At 45.0% G+C, this 22,104-nt stretch overlaps 1 protein-coding gene across 1 annotated transcript in view; it reads left to right on the forward strand.

The window, feature by feature from the left end:
* MCCC2 (methylcrotonyl-CoA carboxylase subunit 2) overlaps positions 1–22,104 on the forward strand; it is a 109,263-nt gene that overhangs the window by 52,595 nt on the left and 34,564 nt on the right. Inside the window, exon 11 of the mRNA XM_032962451.2 lies at positions 9,898–9,970. Within this exon, the coding sequence (XP_032818342.1) occupies positions 9,898–9,970 (73 nt within the window). The remainder of the gene's footprint in view (positions 1–9,897; positions 9,971–22,104) is intronic.

A 22,104-nucleotide genomic window follows, 5' to 3' on the forward strand; every position in this document is an offset into this window, starting at 1 on the left:
AGGTTAGCGGAGTATAGAGTGACAGGCTAGCGGAGTATAGAGTGACAGACTTGCGGAGTATAGAGTGACAGGCTAGCGAAGTATAGAGTGAGAGGTTAGCGGAGTATAGAGTGACACACTAGCGGAGTATAGAGTGACAGGCTAGCGGAGTAGAGAGTGACAGGCTAGCGGAGTATAGAGTGACAGGCTAGCGGAGTATAGAGTGACAGGCTAGCGGAGTATAGAGTGACAGGCTAGCGGAGTATAGAGTGAGAGGTTAACGGATTATAGAGTGACACACTAGCGGAGAATAGAGTGACAGGCTAGCGGAGTATAGAGTGACAGGCTAGCGGACTATAGAGTGACAGGCTAGCGGAGTATAGAGTGACAGGCTAGCGGAGTATAGAGTAACAAGTTAGCGGAGTATAGAGTGACAGGCTAGCGAACTATAGAGTGACAGGCTAGCGGAGTATAGAGTGACAGGCTAGCGGAGTATAGAGTGACAGGTTAGCGGAGTATAGAGTGACAGGTTAGTGGAGTAGAGAGTGACAGGCTAGCGGAGTATAGAGTGACAGGCTAGCGGAGTATAGAGTGACAAGTTAGCGGACTATAGAGTGACAGGCTAGCGGAGTATAGAGTGACAGGCTATCGGAGTATAGAGTGACAGGCTATCGGAGAATAGAGTGACAGGCTAGCGGAGTATAAAGTGACAGGTTAGCGGAGTATAGAGTGACAGGTTAGCGGAGTACAGAATGACAGGTTAGCGGAGTATAGAGTTACAGGCTAGCGGAGTATAGAGTGACAGGCTATCGGAGTATAGAGTGACAGGCTAGCGGAGTATAGAGTGACAGGCTAGAGGAGTATAGAGTGACAGGTTAGCGGAGTATAGAGTGACAGGTTAGCGGAGTACAGAATGACAGGCTAGAGGAGTATAGAGTTACAGGCTAGAGGAGTATAGAGTGACAGGTTAGCGGAGTATAGAGTGACAGGTTAGCGGAGTACAGAATGACAGGCTAGAGGAGTATATAGTTACAGGCTAGCGGAGTATAGAGTGACAGGCTATCGGAGTATAGAGTGACAGGCTAGCGGAGTATAGAGTGACAGGCTAGAGGAGTATAGAGTGACAGGCTATCGGAGTAGAGAGTGACAGGCTAGCAGAGTATAGAGTGACAGGCTAGCGGAGTATAGAGTGACAGACTTGCGGAGTATAGAGTGACAGGCTAGCGAAGTATAGAGTGAGAGGTTAGCGGAGTATAGAGTGACACACTAGCGGAGTATAGAGTGACAGGCTAGCGGAGTAGAGAGTGACAGGCTAGCGGAGTATAGAGTGACAGGCTGGCGGAGTAGGGAGTGACAGGCTAGCGGAGTATAGAGTGACAGACTAGCGGAGTATAGAGTGACAGGCTAGCGGAGTATAGAGTGACAGACTAGCGAAGTATAGAGTGAGAGGTTAACGGACTATAGAGTGACACACTAGCGGAGAATAGAGTGACAGGCTAGCGGAGTATAGAGTGACAGGTTAGCAGAGTATAGAATGACAGGTTAGCGGAGTAGAGAGTGACAGGCTAGTGGAGTATAGAGAGACAGGCTAGCGGAGTAGAGAGTGACAGGCTAGCGGAGTATAGAGAGACAGGCTAGCGGAGTATAGATTAACAGGTTAGTGGAGTAGAGAGTGACAGGTTAGCGGAGTATAGAGTGACAGGCTAGTGGAGTAGAGAGTGACAGGTTAGCGGAGTATAGAGTGACAGGCTAGCGGAGTAGAGAGTGACAGGCTAGTGGAGTATAGAGAGACAGGCTAGCGGAGTAGAGAGTGACAGGCTAGCGGAGTATAGAGAGACAGGCTAGCGGAGTATAGATTAACAGGTTAGTGGAGTAGAGAGTGACAGGTTAGCGGAGTATAGAGTGAGAGGTTAGCGGAGTAGAGAGTGACAGGCTAGCGGAGTAGAGAGTGACAGGCTAGCGAAGTAGAGAGTGAGAGGTTAGCGGAGTATACAGTGACAGGCTAGCGGAGTATAGAGAGACAGACTAGCGGAGTATAGATTAACAGGTTAGTGGAGTAGAGAGTGACAGGCTAGCGGAGTATTCAGTGACAGGCTAGCGGAGTATAGAGTGAGAGGTTAGCGGAGTATAGAGTGACAGGCTAGCGGAGTATAAAGTGGCAGGTTAGCGGCGTATAGAGTGACAGGCTAGTGGAGTAGAGAGTGACAGGTTAGCGGAGTATAGAGTGACAGGCTAGCGGAGTAGAGAGTGACAGGCTAGTGGAGTATAGAGTGAGAGGTTAGCGGAGTAGAGAGTGACAGGCTAGCGGAGTAGAGAGTGACAGGCTAGCGAAGTAGAGAGTGAGAGGTTAGCGGAGTATAGAGTGATAGGCTAGCGGAGTATAGAGAGACAGACTAGCGGAGTATAGATTAACAGGTTAGTGGAGTAGAGAGTGACAGGCTAGCGGAGTATTCAGTGACAGGCTAGCGGAGTATAGAGTGACAGACTAGCGGAGTATAGAGTGACAGGTTAGCGGAGTATAGAGTGACAGGCTAGCGGAGTATAGAGTGACAGACTAGCGAAGTATAGAGTGAGAGGTTAACGGACTATAGAGTGACAGACTAGCGGAGAATAGAGTGACAGGCTAGCGCAGTATAGAGTGACAGGTTAGCGGAGTATAGAATGACAGGTTAGCGGAGTAGAGAGTGACAGGCTAGTGGAGTATAGAGAGACAGGCTAGCGGAGTGGAGAGTGACAGGCTAGCGGAGTATAGAGAGACAGGCTAGCGGAGTATAGATTAACAGGTTAGTGGAGTAGAGAGTGACAGGTTAGCGGAGTATAGAGTGACAGGCTAGTGGAGTAGAGAGTGACAGGTTAGCGGAGTATAGAGTGACAGGCTAGCGGAGTAGAGAGTGACAGGCTAGTGGAGTATAGAGTGAGAGGTTAGCGGAGTAGAGAGTGACAGGCTAGCGGAGTAGAGAGTGACAGGCTAGCGAAGTAGATAGTGAGAGGTTAGCGGAGTATAGAGTGACAGGCTAGCGGAGTATAGAGAGACAGACTAGCGGAGTATAGATTAACAGGTTAGTGGAGTAGAGAGTGACAGGCTAGCGGAGTATTCAGTGACAGGCTAGCGGAGTATAGAGTGAGAGGTTAGCGGAGTATAGAGTGACAGGTTAGTGGAGTAGAGAGTGACAGGTTAGCGGAGTATAGAGTGACAGGCTAGCGGAGTAGAGAGTGAGAGGCTAGTGGAGTATAGAGTGAGAGGTTAGCGGAGTAGAGAGTGACAGGCTAGCGGAGTATTCAGTGAAAGGCTAGCGGAGTATAGAGTGAGAGGTTAGCGGAGTATAGAGTGAGAGAGATAGTGGAGTGGGGGTAGTTCGGAACAAGGGTGTGTTTTGTGAGTGGGGAGCATCCACACTGGATGTGAGGTAATAAAGTGACACAGGAGAATGTCTATGTGAATACAACACTACACATGTAATCATGTCGCTCTGCTGTAAATCAGGGCTCAGACCATTTCTTGGACCTCATGTTTTTCGTAGGGAAAATTATTTTACAACCTCCATGAAATTTCCGGTTAAATAATTAACAGCACAGTCTTGGTCTGGGATGGCATACAAAATATCCCAATCGCCACCTTTGCATTTCTAGCAGAACACCTCATCATTGATATTCTTCATAGACCTAGTTTCGATGAAAAGGTAATGAGTGTGTTTGAGTTTTATAAAACTAGCACGTCTCGTGCATAATACAAAACAATGATCACTAATAACAGGATCACCTACTCGAACACCCACTATTCTGTCAGGAGTGTCTGAGATAGCTACGTTTAAAAGTGAGTGATTTAGTGTTTTTAAATTGGGGCATGTACAGCAATTGACGGAGTCAGAGATAATTATTTTAAATATTTCATAAAGGGTTTTCCCTGCTCATCCAGGATATCATAATGTGCACCCCCCGTAACTAATAATTAATCTTTGCTATTTTAACAAGTTTGCTTAAGGGCTAAAAGAAGGGCTTCTAAATTTATAATATCATGGTCTGCTTATTTAGGAGATAGATGAACTGTAGACAACACAATCCATGCAGTGTGAGTTGGTCGAATAAAAATGTATATTTGTTCAATTAGCCCACAGTCCACTGGATCCAAAATTTGTGTTCATAAAGAATCCTTCACATTAACTATTTCTCTCTATTCTAGGTTATTTCGGTAAAGTCACGTAGAAGGGAAACAATAAAATAAAAATATAAAACAATATTTTATTGTTTCCCTTCTACGTGACTTTACCGAAAGAACCAAGAATATGAATCCCTGCAGTCACGGAAGCTTTACATCAATATTTATCTCTACTTGGTCTTACTATTCTTTTGTTTAAGATGTAACTTGGAACATTAATTTCAGAGTTTCCAATGTGTTTTGTGAGCCATATTTCACAGATACCTAATGCTGCCCCACTGGGTTATCTGATAACCTCTCTTTTCTTGGGCAAACTCCAAATATTAAATTAGACAAGTTTTCCATGTCATTCAATGAGGAAAGGCCAGGGTTATGGCTGGTCAACATCATGATGTTGACAGGCAGGTGCCATCTACTTAATAATTGTTTTTCCAAGTTGACCCGGCTCAATTTTAATGGCTGGTCAGGCTGCAGAAGGGTACCATTTATGTGAGTAAATACACCACATGGGAACTTTGATCATCATACAAAGCTGCCATGGCAACTCCACTTTCAGGACCCAGAATAAAAGGGTCACTGCGGGACAATCCATATCATATAATCCACAACATTTTAGGCGAAGGATATTTACACTTTCGGAATTTCACCATACACCAAGGAAATATTTTCTAAAATGATGAGAACGAATTGATAAAATATAATTATTTAAAACACTACAGTGTAGTATACTCTTTGCTTCTTTCGGTAAAGTCACGTAGGTACATTCTACAAACAAAATGAAGGTACCCCTATGGGTTCTCCCTTATCACTAGTGGTAGCTAATGTGTTCTTGGAGAAATTTTAAACAGATGCCATCCTGACATCCACCCTACGTCCTTCCCTTTGGAAGAGATACGTAGGTGACACTTTCGTCATCTGGCCACATGGCCAGCCAGCGCTGAACCACTTTTTCAACCACATAAATTCCATACAACCATCCATCAAATTCACCATGGAAGTGGAAAATGATAGGGTGAGCGCATGCTCTGGGCTATACGGCAGGCAGGCTGTAGAGTTGAGCTGGAACATCACTGGGCAGGCAGCACGCTTCTCCCACAGGAACTGGAGGAGGTAGATGCAGACTAGCAGAGCAGCAAATAGCATACCCCCACAAAATACGCCGGAGCTACTTGGCACACTCCTGAAGTGAACTGTAGGCAAGCAGCTCGCACCAGGGCCCCTGAAGTGCAGGATTCAACAGAGGTGAACTGCGGGCAGGCAGCTCGCACTAGAGCCCCAGCATAGGTATTGCAAAACACTACAGAGTTGGGCTGCGCAATCTTTGTCTGGACTCATAACTTGAGTGCCAGAGTCAAAATTTAGACTCGCAGTTCTTGTGAAGAAGATGTGTTTTTGAGGTTTTGAAGGACATAATTACCATCTGGCACACTTGGAACATATATCTGGATTGGATATAGTAGTCGAGGGGGTTTCTGCATTACCCAAAACGTATGAAACCGTAGCTGCTATTGTAAAATACACCTTATTTAATTTATGTTTAGTGTAGGTCTTCACCAGGAACTTTCGACTTCACTGGAGACTATCCAATGCTGACAAGATAGTCATTCAGAGCATTCTCATCGATGATGGAAGTGGATGGTGAAGACAAACCTTCTCTAGATGTATTTTGTACTTGGTCAGACTGCTTATGCCTGCTTTCCTTAATCTGGTTTTTCACTTTGAGATATTGTACTTAAAGGACAGGGCTTATGTTCCAAAATAAGTTTAAACATTGTCAGGTATTCCACCTGTTTTGGCGTAATTGGTTTGCCTTTAACCAATCCTTGTGTCTTATGGCTTTTAGTGGAATCAACATACAAGAAAAACTTGGTAATGGTACATGCATATATTCACTGGATCACCTTCTCCAGAGAACCTGAGTCATAACAGCTTTTGGTCATCTTTGGAAATATTTACCAAAGCTGTCAGTTGATCAAGCACCTTTGAGTTATGTCAAAGAAAAGTCAATTTGTGTCACTCATCTCGATACGAGAAAGAGCAGTCCTCCATCTCTATCAGATATGTTAATCATTCTTGTTAATATTCGAAAAGGTTTATTTTAAAGCACACAAAAACAATGGCTCAAGGGCCAAAAACCAACTCAAAAATAACACCAACTTGGCAGCATTCTGTCCTGTCTGGTCTCTCTGTGTCTTCTTCTCTTCGTTGTAGTTTTTCTCCAAACAAAAAAAAAATATTTTTATAGGGTGTGGTGGCTACCTATAGGGATAATTGACTGAGTGGTAAACACTTTATGAAAAAACTATTGACCACATTCTCATGCTGGCCAATCAGCAAATTAAGCCTCGTGCAAGGGACACCTGATGTTCACAGTCTTCATTGGCAGAGGACCCCTCAATCACCTATAGTTTGCCAAGATCATAATTTGTAGTGTTTTCTATTGTATTGTGGTTTTTAAAATGCAAGTGTTTTCTCCACATTATTTGTGTTGATATTCATTGTTATTGAAATGAATCCATTGTAATATATGAATACATTAACCCCCCCCCCCCGTCTTTGCACCTGATTGGCTCACAAGTGATGACATCACATTTCTCCCTCTATTTAAGACCGAAACAGGAGGATTTCTCCACAACTCTGGCTGTGGCCTCATGAGGCTGGTTGTTTATTGGCGAAACGTCGTAATTGAATTGTAAATGTTGTGGGTTTACTCTCCAACACACTTGTGTGCTGAACGAGTAACGAATTGACATGTTTTGTTTACGTGACAAACCTTTCTAACTGGTGGTGGCGGGTTTAACGACACATCTATATTTATACTCTTTGGTTCTTTCGGTAAAGTCATGTAGGCATAAAATAAAATAAATCACGACGTTTTGGGCACAACACAAGCGTCCATCATCAGGTGGGAAAGCATGGTCTGCTGCTTAGGCAGACTGTTTTAAAAGGTTTGAAATGGGTGTAGCTCAAGGGTTATAAAGAAGGGGCCGGGGCTAGTGATGTTAATGTGAGAAATTAGCATGTGACTGTAAGATAGGAGAGCGGCCTCCTCGACGAGGGCATGGAAATGGCTATGTTAATGTGAGGGATTAGCATGATGTTAATGTGAGAAATTAAAGGCCATGGAAGTGATTATGTTAATGTGAGGGATTAGCATGATGTTAATGTGAGAAATTAGCATGTAACTGTAGAAAAGAAGGAGAAGAAGAGCGGCCTCCTCGACGAGGGAGTGCAACCCAACGGATGTAATCTGAAGGGCCTGAGTATGAGAGTGTAATCCGAAGGCATGAGCGTGCAATGCAACGGACATGTGAGCATGAGAGATCTAAGAGAGGGGCATAGAGAGAGAGACACACACAGAGTGTCGAAATACCAGCTGACATATGCAGTTAAAACTTTACCTGGTTAATTTATGTGATTTATTTTATTTTATACCTACGTGACTTTACCGAAAGAACCAAAGAGTATGGATTCCTGCAGTCACGAAAGCTTCAAATCAAGATATTTATATTTACGCGATCTGACGTAAAAAAAAAACACTTTTGGATAAAATTGGTCGCGAAAGACAACATTTTAAATTAGTTTCACTTATACCTAATTACATACATTATGAAATGCTTATTTAGTGCATGTAATAAACAATATTGACGTATGCATTCGTCAATATTGCATGCCTAGTTTTTGATATCCGCACATGCCGTTGTCCGTATATTTGGACGGGGCTCTCATGGGATTTTTATGAGATAAGGCATATGGACTAACTCTCCTAACTAGCCAGCCATGAAGTTCTGAAGTGTGGCTTGTATTAGTAATATTTATATACACGTGCACCATAGCATCACATTTGGCACTGCTATCACTCAACTAAGCTCTACCACAGGCTTAGCAAATATAAGCATAAGCTGGGGCTTTGCACAATAAGCACTTTCAATGCCATAAGTTTTAACCAAGTGCTATGTCAATGCCACTCTGGGAAGCTTGGGCATGTGTCATCATGCTTACCACTTGTGCAGTCATCTCCCTCGCCATCGCCTCTGAAAAATAGGATTTGGCTACATGGCAAAGCCTGTTCTGCTTGTTTATATAATGTGGGAATTATACAACCATGGCCTTATCTAGTTGGCTTGGCAATATACAAGATATCTGTTCAACCCTGAATAAGAAAACAACCTACAAAAGCATTGTGTACTGGATCTGTGTTAATGATATTACTCTGTTATGATTTTGAGTTTAGAATCCGCACACATGTATATTTTGTTATGAAAATACAGTACATCTCAGTCTCAATGTAAAGTCCCAGTATTCAACTACATACAAATTGTGGAAGGTTAATTTTACCACATTGTATTGAAAAAGCATTGAATGTAAAAGAATTGTCTTAATAACTAGAGTAATCCAGAAGATATGGTAACCAGGAAAAATGCAAACTGTGTTGAATTGCAACTTTCTCTGTATATCTTCACCAATTTTAATTGGCTCAAATATTTTTACTTGGGTTTAACAATTATTAATACCAAAGCATGGTATATACGATGTGCTGTGCTAATTCTAGAACTGTATTTTATTTAGGTTTATGAGAAAATATATAAACTTAAATTGAGTTACATAAATGGCACAGTATGCTCCATGCTATTTAGAAACATTACTTTAGATGATTTGTGTGATATACATTTCCACATGATAAACCACTTTGTTGAGCTATCATTTTTTGCCAGGTCGCTTTTGAAAAATAAGGTCATATCTCAGTGTGCTTTGCCTGGTAAAATAAAAAATAGTTTTGTTTTAAGTTTTATTTCTTTTTAGTTATTTTATTACATTTCATACACTTTACACTTCTATCATGTTTTTGTATTGTTTGTTGTTGTAACTTTCTGACCCACCCCTACTGGACATCTGTGAAAAGGAGCTTTCTAGCTCATCGGATTCCTTCAGTATAAATAAAGATTCTGATTCTTACTTGTGTTTGCTAGTACACACCATTGTTAATCATCGGCATCTTCATGCGGCAGCTCATGGTGACCTGATCATTCTGTGCACTCGGACAGCGAGATTCAGACCTCGCAGCTCTGCCGTCAGCACTCCATTGACCTGAAACTCACTGCCACTGCATGTTCGATATTTTTTATGGACATTTAACCAACTCAGTAGAAAATGCAAGACAGAATTGTTTAATAGAGCTAACACTTTAACATGTAGGCTTTCATGATCAATAGCCATAATATAGCTTTTTGGGGTTAGATTGGGTAAATATTTACGCAGTCCAATCCAAAAAAATACCTATATTAGAGCTTACAATGTACGAATATTGCGCACTCATAACCTAGGTTATAAGTGTACTTACTTACGAAATGTATATAATTAATGTAACGTTTCCTTACCTTTGTATTAAATAACCAGCATACTTGATGGATCTAGCACAGTTAGAGTAAAACAGAGCAGTCAAGGGAAGTCTTGTTCTGATTTCAATCTGTGATGTCTCTTCTGGTATGATCCTCTTCATGCATCTCTTTGATAGGAACAGCTGGGCTTTTCATTGCGACTTTAGCTGCGTTGTGGCTTAGATATTAGGAAATTACGATTTTTAATTGGGAAGTAATTTTTATTTGTATGTGTACCACGATTACATATATGGTGTTTTGACTGTAGCTGGAACATAATTCGGTGAATGCTGTGTGACATACTTATGTAACTTTATTTATAGAATGTTTTTATTTTTCATTAAATGTTTATGGGATATGAAACACCTTCCCTTTCCCCAACAGGTGATTGCTCGAGTGGTGGATGGCAGCAAGTTTGACGAGTTCAAAGCAATGTATGGTGATTCTCTGGTGACAGGTGAATATTACAGCACGGCTTGGACAATTACACAATGCCCTGAACCTTGTCATTGTTCGTCTCAATATCATAGGTACAAATTCATGAACTGAAAACATTCATGTAGAGCTATGTGAGTACCAAATAACATACATATTTTGTAGAACACACGGTCAGTGTGTCTGTGTACATAAGTGTGACGTTCCACAATGTTTACCACTCCCTTGTCCACTATAGTTCCACCAAAGTCTTTCTGTCATGTCACTACATTATGCAGAAATGTGTTTTGTGTTCAATATTGGTGACAGACAATGTCTGATACAACTGGTATCACTGAGAAAAACTAAATTTGAATGAAATGTTGGGTTTGTTAAGAGAATTAAATTGTATGTGAGACGCAGTGGGTTAACCTGTTGTGTTAAACCAGTTAAACCAGTTTTTAACTAAACCAATTTGTTACGTAATTAATGAGAATAACGATTATGAATTTTAGATATTAATTTCCATGGTTTATAATAATATTCATCAAGAAGTCTGAGATTGTTAATTTGTGTAGATGTCTTTTTTTTCCGATCTGATTTTTAGAAAGCATCTTTTAATATCGCTGTGAATAGCTGGTTATATCATATCTCATTGTCTGACTTTGCTTAATGTTGGTATTGTTACTTTAAAAAAACTTCATGCAATCTAATTATTGTGGATAAACAATTTTGATGTTTGGAAGCTAATGGGTCCAAATTGGCAAGACAGTTTAAAATTTATGAATGATTGAGGTAGGGAATAATTGAAAAATTTAATTAAATGTAATAAAAAAATGGTACAAAGGTGGGCTCAAGTAAAAGATGAGTAAAACAAAAGGCATGCACAAAAAGTCCACTAAACAAATGCCAATATTTTAGTTGGGACACAACAGGAAAACAAATCAGAGTGGATGTACATAAGACAATTACTGAAGGCAGACCCAGATCAAAATCATCAAATAGAGGTGAGCAGGTTAATACATTTGATAATGTAAATATACATTTTCCTAAAAAATACAGTTTTCAATGAGCGCATAGTGTCTGTTATATCATAAGGATCATATATGGACATGACAAATTAAATGGAAGAAAAGCTGAAAAGTACACAAAGAAGCATGTAGAGTTGGATGCTTGAAATTGGGAGGGGGGGGGTAGGGCATAAAGAAGAACACATGGACCAGAGAACAAAAAATACATCCTTCTGTTACAATGTTTTATGTGGGCTCAGGTAAGACACATCGCTGAAGGGATGAGGGCCGATGGTCAAGGTTGACAGTGGCGTTGCAGCCAAGGGACAGCACACTACTGACAAGCACTATGGAGTTGGAGAGTTTATATAGTTCATGTGCAGAACTATGGTTAAAAGAGATCGTGAAGGCTGATGACAGCTTTGGGAGGCCTTCATCTATCAGTGGATAGAGTGTTGTTGATAATGTATGGAGCATACTTGGAAATGAAAATTGGACTAAAACAATGTTGGAAAATGGGGACTGGCTGTGGGTCACAAACACTGCCTGTAAACCTTAGCGGTGAAGTGCCTTTGGCTCTAACTTGGAGGGATGTGAGCTGCATGCAGACCCTGGATTGAATAATATTGCTTTCACATTATTGCAACACAAGCACGCTAACATTCATTCAATTCTCCAAAATCCATCCAGCAACTGCATGTTACTCTAAATTAAAATCTTCTAATTATTCTGTGTGATTATAACACTGGCTTTCCAAACTTTGAAAACTCAATCTTGCAATATTAGACTGTTGGTGGGGTGTTTGAACAAGTTGTGCAATAGAAGGCAAGGGAAAGTCTTGCAGTTGGATGAATCATGACCCTCCTTCCTCTCTCTACATGGCTGTGAATGATTATTTTGATGCAGTGCACACAGATCAAGTAATTTATTACTAGTTTTGTCTACTAATTCAGAGACACTAGTAGGAGGCGTTATCCCTCTTGTTTATTTCGGCTCTCACAGCCATAGAGGATAACTCCGTACCGGGTTGGGACAGCCAACATGCTTCCAGACCCACAGCTTGAAGAGGCAAAGACCACGACGACAGCAGCATGACGAGTTCCATTCCCAATGGCAGCCGGCCCCGACTGGGAGTCGGAGCTCGCCTTTTATTCTCCCCAGTGTGGCCAGGCTGCGCCATTGGTCACGCACCCTTCTGGATCCCCCAGAAGGGTCCGGGCTTGGCCCACGGGTCCAACTGGTAAAGCGGGCTGCTACCCCTAATTCTATTGTCTACCAATCTCCCAGCGCCATGCGCTACAGTGACTCATTCAATGTCACTACATCACCCCCCCCCCACCCCATGAAAAAAACAGCCGTCCCGACTGACCTTTATACATCGCATTGCGTGACGACGAACACAATATCCACGCAACACTCGCAATGCATGGCAACAATCCAGCCCCCAAAATAACAGCAACCGAATGATGAGTAGGGGCGGTCATCTGAATCGAACTGTCTTGGAACGGGTCCTTGTCGCCGGCCCCTCATATGGGCCTGCCACGGGTACTCCGGGGACCCCGGGGGTAACCCGAGGATGGCCCAACAGGCGCGGTCCCTCCTGGGACGAAGATGGAGGAAAATAAGAAGCGGGTGGCGATCGTCCCATCCACCCTGATCCGCCTGTGGGTGGCGCCGCCAGCGGTTCCACGGGCATCAGGCCCTGGGATCCTGCAGATGGAGGAACAGAGCCTCGCTGAGGTACATCATCTGTAGCCGTACGTCTGGCTCCGTCGGACACATCAGATGGTGGAGATGAAACGCCCTCATAAGGTGGAAAATAGGGCTTCATTAGTGATGGGTGCACATACCAACCTGGATCTGCACACACTGCGGCCTCCTCACCTCAATTACCTCCACCGGGCCTTGCCATGGCCTATGTAATTTAGGAGACGTGCCTAGAGGCAGCTGGGGGCAATGCAGCCTTGCCCTCTCCCCAGGCTTTCACGGGTTTTCGGACTCCTTAAGCCCAGCCAGTTTTTCATTCGCAGCCTGCCACTTGGCCAAATTTTCACGGGTGAGGCTCATAAGTCCTGGCACAGTGGCTCTCTTCTTGCTCAGCTCAATATTTAACTGGGCTTCCATGGGTGGGTCACATTCTCTCCCGTACATAAAAAAACGGGGAGAACCCGGTAGAGGCATGAGGGGCCATCCTATAGGCCGCAAGAACCCCCGGAACGTGTAGGTCCCAATCGGACTGTGCCTCATTGACTTGTTGGCACAACATGGACGTAAGAGTTCTATGTAAACGCTCTACCATTCCGTCAATCTGGGGATGGTAGGGCGAAGTTCTAATTTTCGTTGTACCCAACAAGTCACATACCCTTTATCCAACACGTAACCATGCAGGAACGCATGCGTAATGGACTACACTGACTGATCTGGCAGAGGCCATGCCACCGGCCACCGAGACAGGTACTCGACCCCTACCAGCAAGAATGTATTTCTCCTCAAAGTGGTGGGAAATGGCCCGAGGATGTCGAGGGCAACGAGCTCATTTACACGGGACACCCCGAGCGATTGCAACGGTGGTCGGGCCAGCCTCAGCGGGGGATTCCGGCGAGTACATCCCACACAACCTTTTAACACGTTGTGGATGTCTTCTGACATCCCGGGCAAAAAGAAGTCACGCTTCAACATCGATAATGTTTTCTGCACCCCTAGGTGCATCAGCCGCACATGGGCAGCTCTTGTTACCCTACCCTGCATAGCAGTTGGCACAACGATACAGTACCACTTTACCTCCGTATCCCAGCGCATTAGTAGCCCATCTCGGAGGACCACAGGGGACATACCAATGCGGCGCCGTATTTTCAGTAAGGAGGCATCTTCCGTCTGGAGGTGCCCCCATTTCTCATGAGCAAGACCAATGGTGTTATCGTGTGCCACCTCCGCTATGGGCGGCGGAGCATCCACCGAAGCTACAATGGCACCCGGATCCACTGCATCCACCTGCTTACAGCGGCCGGCGCCCATAAAACACGCGCACTTGCTTTTCGGCGATAACCATGACAGAGCGTCCGCATTGCAGTGGCGCAACCCTTTCCTATAGGCGACTTCGAACTAATAATCTTGCAAAATTTTCAACCATCGCGAGAATTGCGCAGACGGCTGGTCAACACGTAGCGCATATTACAAACCGCGTGGTCCGTGCGTACCATGAACTGCCTGCCGTAGAGGTACAGGCGGTACTGCTGTACAAAGTGTACGATAGCCAACAACTCGCAGTGCTTGACACAATAGCACTGCTCTCCACCCCGTTCTCCACCTGCGACAATACAGCGCCGATCCCGGTATCACTGGCGTCCGTATCCAACAAAGAGCAAGGTGAAATCGGGGTACCGAAGGGGGGGTGCGTTCACAAAGCCGTCGCGCAGCATAACAAATGCGGCCTCCTTCCCCCACCGAAACCTCTGGCCTTTTGCCATGAGAGTGTGGAGCGGCTTTGCGATCATTGCAAACCCGGGCACGAAGCGGTAGTTATACAACACAAACCCCACAAAACTGCGGACCTCACCCACCGACATGGGGTTCGGCCACTCACGCATGCATGCAGTCTTTGCAGGGTCCGTGGCGATCCCGGACTAGCTAACAACGTGACCCGGGTAGGTAACATTTCTGCGGCTTGAATTTCAAATTAGGCGCCCGCATTTTAACAAATACCACACGCAACCGCTGCAGATGTTCCCAGAACGTGCGACCGAAGACAATCACGTCATCCAAATAGATCAGACATGACTCTCATTGGAGCCCCGATAGTACCAACTCCATAAGTCGCTGGAACGTGGCCGGAGCTGAATGAAGCCCCATCGGAAGCATGTTAAATTTAAATAGCCCTTGCCGTGTCCGGAACGCGGTTTTAGATTTTGAACTTTTATCCAGGGGCAACTGCCAAAACTCCGTCAATAGATCCAGGGAGGAGAAAAACACACCCCTGATAGGGCATCCAACGAATCATACATCCGTGGGAGTGGATACGCGTCCGCCATGGAGACTTTATTTCATTTCCGAAAATCCGCACAAAAACGCAAACTCCCGTCCTTTTTAACCGGGAAAATGGGAGCACCCCACGGACTGGTGGACGGGGAGATTATATCGGCTGCCAACATCTCGTCAACCGCCTGACGAACGTAGTCCTCTTTCGGACTAAACTGAAATGAGTTCTGACGAATAGGAGCGGTGCCACCCGCATCAATATGGTGACGCATCAAGGACGTGCGGCCCACATTGCATTTACCCTTACTAAATACAGAGGAGAATTCCCAAAACAATGCCTGCAACTCGCCCCTCTGCTCCCACGACAAATCCAGATTACCTGCTCACAACGGATCCATCCATGAGTCATCTGACACCGTTTCCCATTCAACCGCGGCCACGACCCAAGTGGTTACATCATCCGTTTCTCCACAACACGCCGCTGACATGTGGGCCAACACCATACCTGCCTGTATGACTGCAGTACCCAGCCCAGCATTTAATACTTGCAGGAAGGGCTCCTGATCCCCCCTCACTATCGTCTGGGCCCCTATCAAAGTGAGACCATAAACCGCTCTATTCAAAGGGGTTAAAAGAACCCCACCTTCAGTGATTTCCTGACCAAGCCGCTTCTGCAGCCTCAAGGGTATGAGCATCTGTGCACCCCGGGGAACCCTAACAGTTTCACACACCAGGGCCCGAACCACACCGTTAGCCATACACAACCCAGTAGGGGACTCGAAAAATGTCAACCGAAGCCCCGACGGTAACTCAACACAACCCTGGTCAATCAAAATCCGGAGGGGCATTCTCTTAAAAAAATCGGTCCCCAATAAACAAGGCACCACCAATGAACTTGAAACTAACACCGGGCCCGTTCATTCAATATCTCCAATCCGTATCGACGCCACAATTTGGCCCACAATACCTAAGCTCCCGCCATTAGCGGCAACACAGGGACAACCCACAGGACTAAGGCAACTCACAGTCGACGGCAATGTCCTGTAAACAAACTCCGAAACAATGGTGGTGGATGCTCCCATATCTATGCGCACCCGCACCTCGGCACCCTGCACAAATCTACCGACTGTGGATGATCCTGCTCCCGCCACCATAACACGGTGTGCCAATGCGTTCAATTGCCCGGACCCCCATGGCCAACAATCACGCACCGAAGCACCATCTTCACACCCTATATCCCTATGGGATGCGATGGCATGTGCACCCAACACCGACTGCAATGGAGATGCATGAGGTGGCTGTGTCGGCCGGGTGAGTGATGTAACGCGACCTGCCTTTGGGTCCAGAGGAGCGGAGGCCAGCAGGGTGGAGGACGGCGAAGCCGGGAAAAACTGCCCCAAATCAGTATGGCAGCCCCTGGAGATGTGCTCTGGTAGGTCACATCTGAAACAGGTAACGTCGTCCCACCCCGACTCTCCTGCGCGGACTCCAACTCCCCGATGCGCAGACCCAAGAAGACTCTTGGTATTCCTGGTCACCCTCTTATCCCGGGAATCCAGCCCAGGCCGCCACCCCGGCACGCCGTCGCAGGTTACAATGGGCCTGGATGCAACGGGCTACCTGAATCAAGGCCGGCAAAAAAACGCTCATTTTTTGAGACAGCGCCAACAATTTCTCCAGTACCGAAAAATCTAGTCCCGCCTGCTCCATCTTTGGGTACGCAGCCTGGGCCAGCGACAATAGTGCGCTGCGGAAGGCGAGGGGCGTCTAGGTCTCCCCCCGACTCCGCATCATGAATTTTTGCCGCGCGTTGGACGGCGGGTCAAAAATCGCCGCCAACTGTGCGTATGCTTACCACAGCGTCGCCCTATCCACCTGAGGAATGGCAAAAAATGCCGGCAAGGCATCGTCGTCTAGCGCGGTGGGAAGAACACGTAGCGCCTCGCAAGTGGCAGCGAAACTCCGCCGGAAGGCTGCCGAATCAACCCCCGCAGCCGAAAATTCCTTAATAAACGGCAGCCGCTGCGCGAGGGAAGGCGCCCCCGGATGAGCTGTCGGTAGCAGGTTAAATTCGGCTGGACTCGATTCCCGCCCTTGGTCGGTAGTGACGGTGGAGTTGCCCGTTCGCTGCCCCCAAGTCGCAGCCCCCTCCACCGGCTCTTCATTAGACAGCTGCCCCACCAGTCCCATCACCGCGGAGAGCAGCTCCACTATGCACACGCTGAGTGCCCGCAGCCCTTCTCCAGCCAGCGGTGGCGCGAGATCGTCGTCCTTCGCCAGCTGCCCCGCCAGGACCGCCTCTCCGGGACCCCCCACCAGGGTCACGGCTGCCGGGGCTGCCCGGGAACCTTCATCGCTCAAGAATATGCTGATACGGGCCCTCCTCTTTGCGGATTTCGACATAACCTATTCCACCCGACAAGGATTTCGAAAGGAAAAAAGAAAATTCCTAACAAAAAAATTTCGTTAACGCTTCTGACACCAAATGTAGTGTATTAATTCAGAGACACTAGTAGGAGGCATTGTCCCTCTTGTTTATTTCGGCTCTCACAGCCATAGGGGATAACTTCATACCGGGTCGGGACGACCAACATCCTTCCAGACCCACAGCTTGAAGAGGCGAAGTCCACGATGACAGCAGCATGATGAGTTCCATTCCCGATGACAGCCGACCCCGACTGGGAGTCGGAGCTCACCTTTTATTCTCCCCAGTGTGGCCAGGCTGCGCCATTGGTCACGCACCCTTCTGGATCCCCCAGAAGGGTCCGGGCTTGGCCCACGGGTCCAACTGGTAAAACGGACTGCTACCCCTAATTCCATTGTCTACCAATCTCCCAACGCCATGCGCTACAGTGACACATTCAATGTCACTACACTAGTACTAACTCCATTTGAATCTTTCATTTATCCGTGCTAAATATGCACAGCTTCTCCCTGATGTCCATATCAAGAAGATGTAGGAAAACTTCACTTCAATATAATTCTGAGCTGTTTAAATATGGTTCATCTTCAGTGATTATGTGACTCCGTTCAAGTTCGCTTGGTGAACCAGGTGAGAACTGAAGAGATCAAGGTAATCTCATTTACAAGAGTAACCTGGGTCACCAAGCTGACAAGAAAAACAAATAAAATAAAGTACAGCAGTGAAGTAAATGGGGATCAGAGCAAAAGCGCTGTCACCTAAGAATGGAAAATTTTGCACAAACATAAATCAATGTTAAATAATAGATGCCCTGTGGTCTAAGTCAGTTCAGGCAAAATTATTTTTAGACTTGGAGGAAAACAGTCAGGACCTAAATAACGTTCCTCATCATCGCCTGACGTCACGCAAACACTTTTGGACCCATGCGCTGAACCTTCAACAATGCGAGTTCAACGCCGATGAAGCTTGGAGAGCCGAATGGAGTTCAAAAGAACTCGCAAACAAACACGTTGCGAAAGACCCAACGCAGAAGGTTTGATCTTCCATGAAGCCAATAGTCCACCCTAAACTGCATTTGTACAAACCATGGCAGATGCGGATACCTGATGCACAAATGGAAAATTACAATCTCTCCAGTGTGCGGTTGTTGTCATCCAGAACAGACCATACACCATATAATGACGCAATTCCCGATCCATAAATATGAAGAACACATTGCAGCGATACACTCCGCTGCTCCTGACTTGGTTATCTGGCTTAACCACCTGAATGTGAAATTGTAGTTGTTGCTCTGCGTCTACATCAACCATACGAAAGAAGATGTTTAGACTGATAATATTACAATTAAAATTTACGTACAGATACATTAAAACAGACACAGAGTTACGATTGTACTGTGATATATACAGACAAGGATATATGTAATGAAATAATTACTTATTTTTGGGTGACCAGTGACATAGTGGATTGTCCACTGTGCTCTGTACTCAGTGACCTGAGTTTGCTTCCCTGCCACAGCTAACACCCCAACTGGTCTTGGAACCGCCCCTCCTTCACCAACCAACCCACACTGATCAGTGTGGTCAAGTATGGTAAAACAACCCCCATGAACGACACAGCATGGTGAGGTTTTCATCCAGCAGTGGATTGAGAAATGGTTGTGAAGCAAGAAAGGAGTAATAGTTTGATTAAGGTTTCTCCAGGTCGAGATGTAATATCATGTATTTGGAGAGGGTGGGTATGGACACTGACATTTTGGATGACATCCACAATTCAGCTCTTCTATTAGAAGCATTTTCACACAAAATGCCTTATGAACTTGTATAAGTTTGTGCTTGTTCTGCTCCGTGACAATGCATTCCATCCAACTGAAAACTAAACGAAATTGATTACAGCCAGCTGCATTAGCAATTTGTGCTATTTTCTGTACAAAAAGGACTAATGGAAGCAATACATCTAACACATTCTTCCAATGCAACCAGAGTCTCTTGATAATATGCTACAGGGACATTTTAAAGTGTGCCATCTGTTAACCTGTATGGATACATAAGTAATCACCACATCAATGGCAATATTGGACCAATATGTGGCAACGTCATGGCAAAAAAGGAAAGTCTTCATAATCAACACCTCAAAGTCATCCCTTACTGAATGCACGCATTGTGCGTGTCCGGGTGGGGTCCCTGTGTGCCAGGGTGCTGAGATATAGCGTGTATTGCGGATAGTCGCTTGTAAATGCACAATAACAGAGTTGGTGGCAGTGAAATGATGAGTTCTTCTGAACTGCAGTGGATATAATTTTACCATTGTTAGTTGAAGAATTACAGCATGCATTTATCAGTATTCTTTTTTATTTTGAAGGCGTTACAATTATGTGTTGTAAACACGTTCAACAATTCTTTAGCATTGGTAATTTGCAAGGATTTCCAAATAAGGCTCAATGCATTATGCATTAACTCTGCCAATCTCTATACGTAACCTGGAGATCTGGAGATATGAACACTCTAATTAAAATGATCCACTAAACATTAGTGTAAAGTTATATTGCTGTTCTGGACTTACCTTACATTAAACCAGCCAAGTTGATCAAACAGTTTCCCAATTTTGTGACAAAAACCAGCACTTAAAATATTCACCTACACTTCCGATGGTTCGTGACTTCATCCCACGAAGTCACGTATCATTATCAGTATGATGTAATCTGGTTTGTATTGTTCATTGTTATAAAATAAAAACTCACAGCCTTTCCATAAATACTGCCTTAAAAAACATCACAATCATCAGCCATGATCTATTCATGAAGGACTTCCCATTGTCATCACCGTCCTCATAGTCTTGCGATGTTACAATTAATTCCTGAAGCATGAGCTGAATACTGCCATAAACAATATAAACGATTGAGTCTGTGCCACCAACCCCCTCTTCACTAACACAGTCCTGCTGCCCAAGGGATGCCTTCCCTGTCAGAGCCACTATCGCTGGCCCACTGTCCCATCGCGACCTGTGGAAGTATACTGACCCCTTATGCACCTGGTTCAATCACAACCATTGTTGCAAAATACAGTAAACTCTTAATATTTGCGGGGGATAGGTTCCTATAGAACGAAACGAATATTAAATCCTAGAATATTAATGCTTAAGGCTTATGAGAAAAATAGGGTTAAGCAACATAAACATAACTATATAAACTGTATCCATATATTAGTACATATGTAATGATATCGCTGGATGTCACCATGCGGTGGGTGCAATACCGGCCCTAGAGGGGCACGGTGTGCGTTGGGTAACATCGCTGGATGGCACCATGCTGTAAGTGCAGTGCCGGCTCTACAGGACACGGTGTGTAGGTGCTGACCTAAGGGGAAGGTCGTGTGAGGCCATGGCACTCTGGTTGATCCGGGAGGACACGTGACCGGTTAAGATGACAGGAGGGGGGTCACGTGATTGGGACCCAGGTCCTTCCCGATGGTTGTGGTAGGGGGAATGTGGCCAAGGGCGGAGCCAGCCACGCCTGAGAGAATATAAACCGAGTCCCGAGAGGCATCGGGGTTGTTCATCCCAGCGAAGAAACCCTTCGTCTACGATCTCCGTTCTATGAGTCTTCCAGCACGTGGACCCGGGCAGATGCTGTTGGTCCAGGGTCCGTAGTAACAGTTAAGTGGTAACTAGTGTAGTTAGCCGGGTGGTCACCACCCTAGGTTGTTATTCTGTTAAGGGGAAGTTTACCCCGTGTGTTGGAACTAAATAAATGAGCTGCCTCCAAAGTTTACGTCTGCGACTCAGTTGAACCCACTACACGCTATTATTTGTGATTTTAACTTACCTTTAATAACGATGAACATAAGAATGCAAATATCAATAAGTAATTATTACATACTATGGAATTCCAAAATATTGTAAAGGAAAGCACTAGCATGTAAACAGTGCAGCACACAAAGGCAGACTGAGAGGGAGAGTGTCGTGTGGCCAACTTTCGCGCTCTCACCATCTATGCCACTCCCATGCTTTACTACTTCTTGTCAGATCTTCGCGTGCTACGGCTGTGAATAACTAAAATACAACCCCGTGAATTTCAATAGCACTACAATACATTTGTTGCAAATACGCTAAACCATGATTATAAAGTCACGTAGAATGAGAATAAAATAATAAATTGATCAAATAAAATAACACAATAATATTCTCACGACGTTTCGGCCACAACACAAGCGACCTTCATCAGGTGAAGGGAGCGAGACTGTCTGGTAGGACAGCGCTGGAGTGAGAGAGCCACGTTCAGATCACGGCTTTTAAGCTGTGTGAGAGGAACAAAGAGCCTTGACGAAGGAATTAGCATAAAATTTAGCATTGAAATGGCTGAATGATTAGCTTGTGACTGGTCACAGAAATAGCTATGTTAAAAGTTAAAGCATACACATCCGCAGAGGCACCCATTGTTAAAAGGAATTAGCATAGAATTTAGCATTGAAATAGCTAAATTAAGGCATACACATCCGCAGAGGCACCCCTTGCTAAATTCTATGCTAATCCCATTATCAAGGGGTGCCTCTGCGGATGTGTATGCCTTAATTTAGCTATTTCAATGCTAAATTCTATGCTAATTCCTTTTAACAATGGGTGCCTCTGCGGATGTGTATGCTTTAACTTTTAACATAGCTATTTCTGTGACCAGTCACAAGCTAATCATTCAGCCATTTCAATGCTAAATTTTATGCTAATTCCTTCGTCAAGGCTCTTTGTTCCTCTCACACAGCTTAAAAGCCGTGATCT

The sequence above is a fragment of the Petromyzon marinus genome, chromosome 1, assembly GCF_048934315.1.
Source record: "Petromyzon marinus isolate PM22_M1 ecotype Great Lakes invasive population chromosome 1, UKy_Petmar_22M1.pri1.0, whole genome shotgun sequence".
Taxonomy (NCBI): domain Eukaryota; kingdom Metazoa; phylum Chordata; class Hyperoartia; order Petromyzontiformes; family Petromyzontidae; genus Petromyzon; species Petromyzon marinus.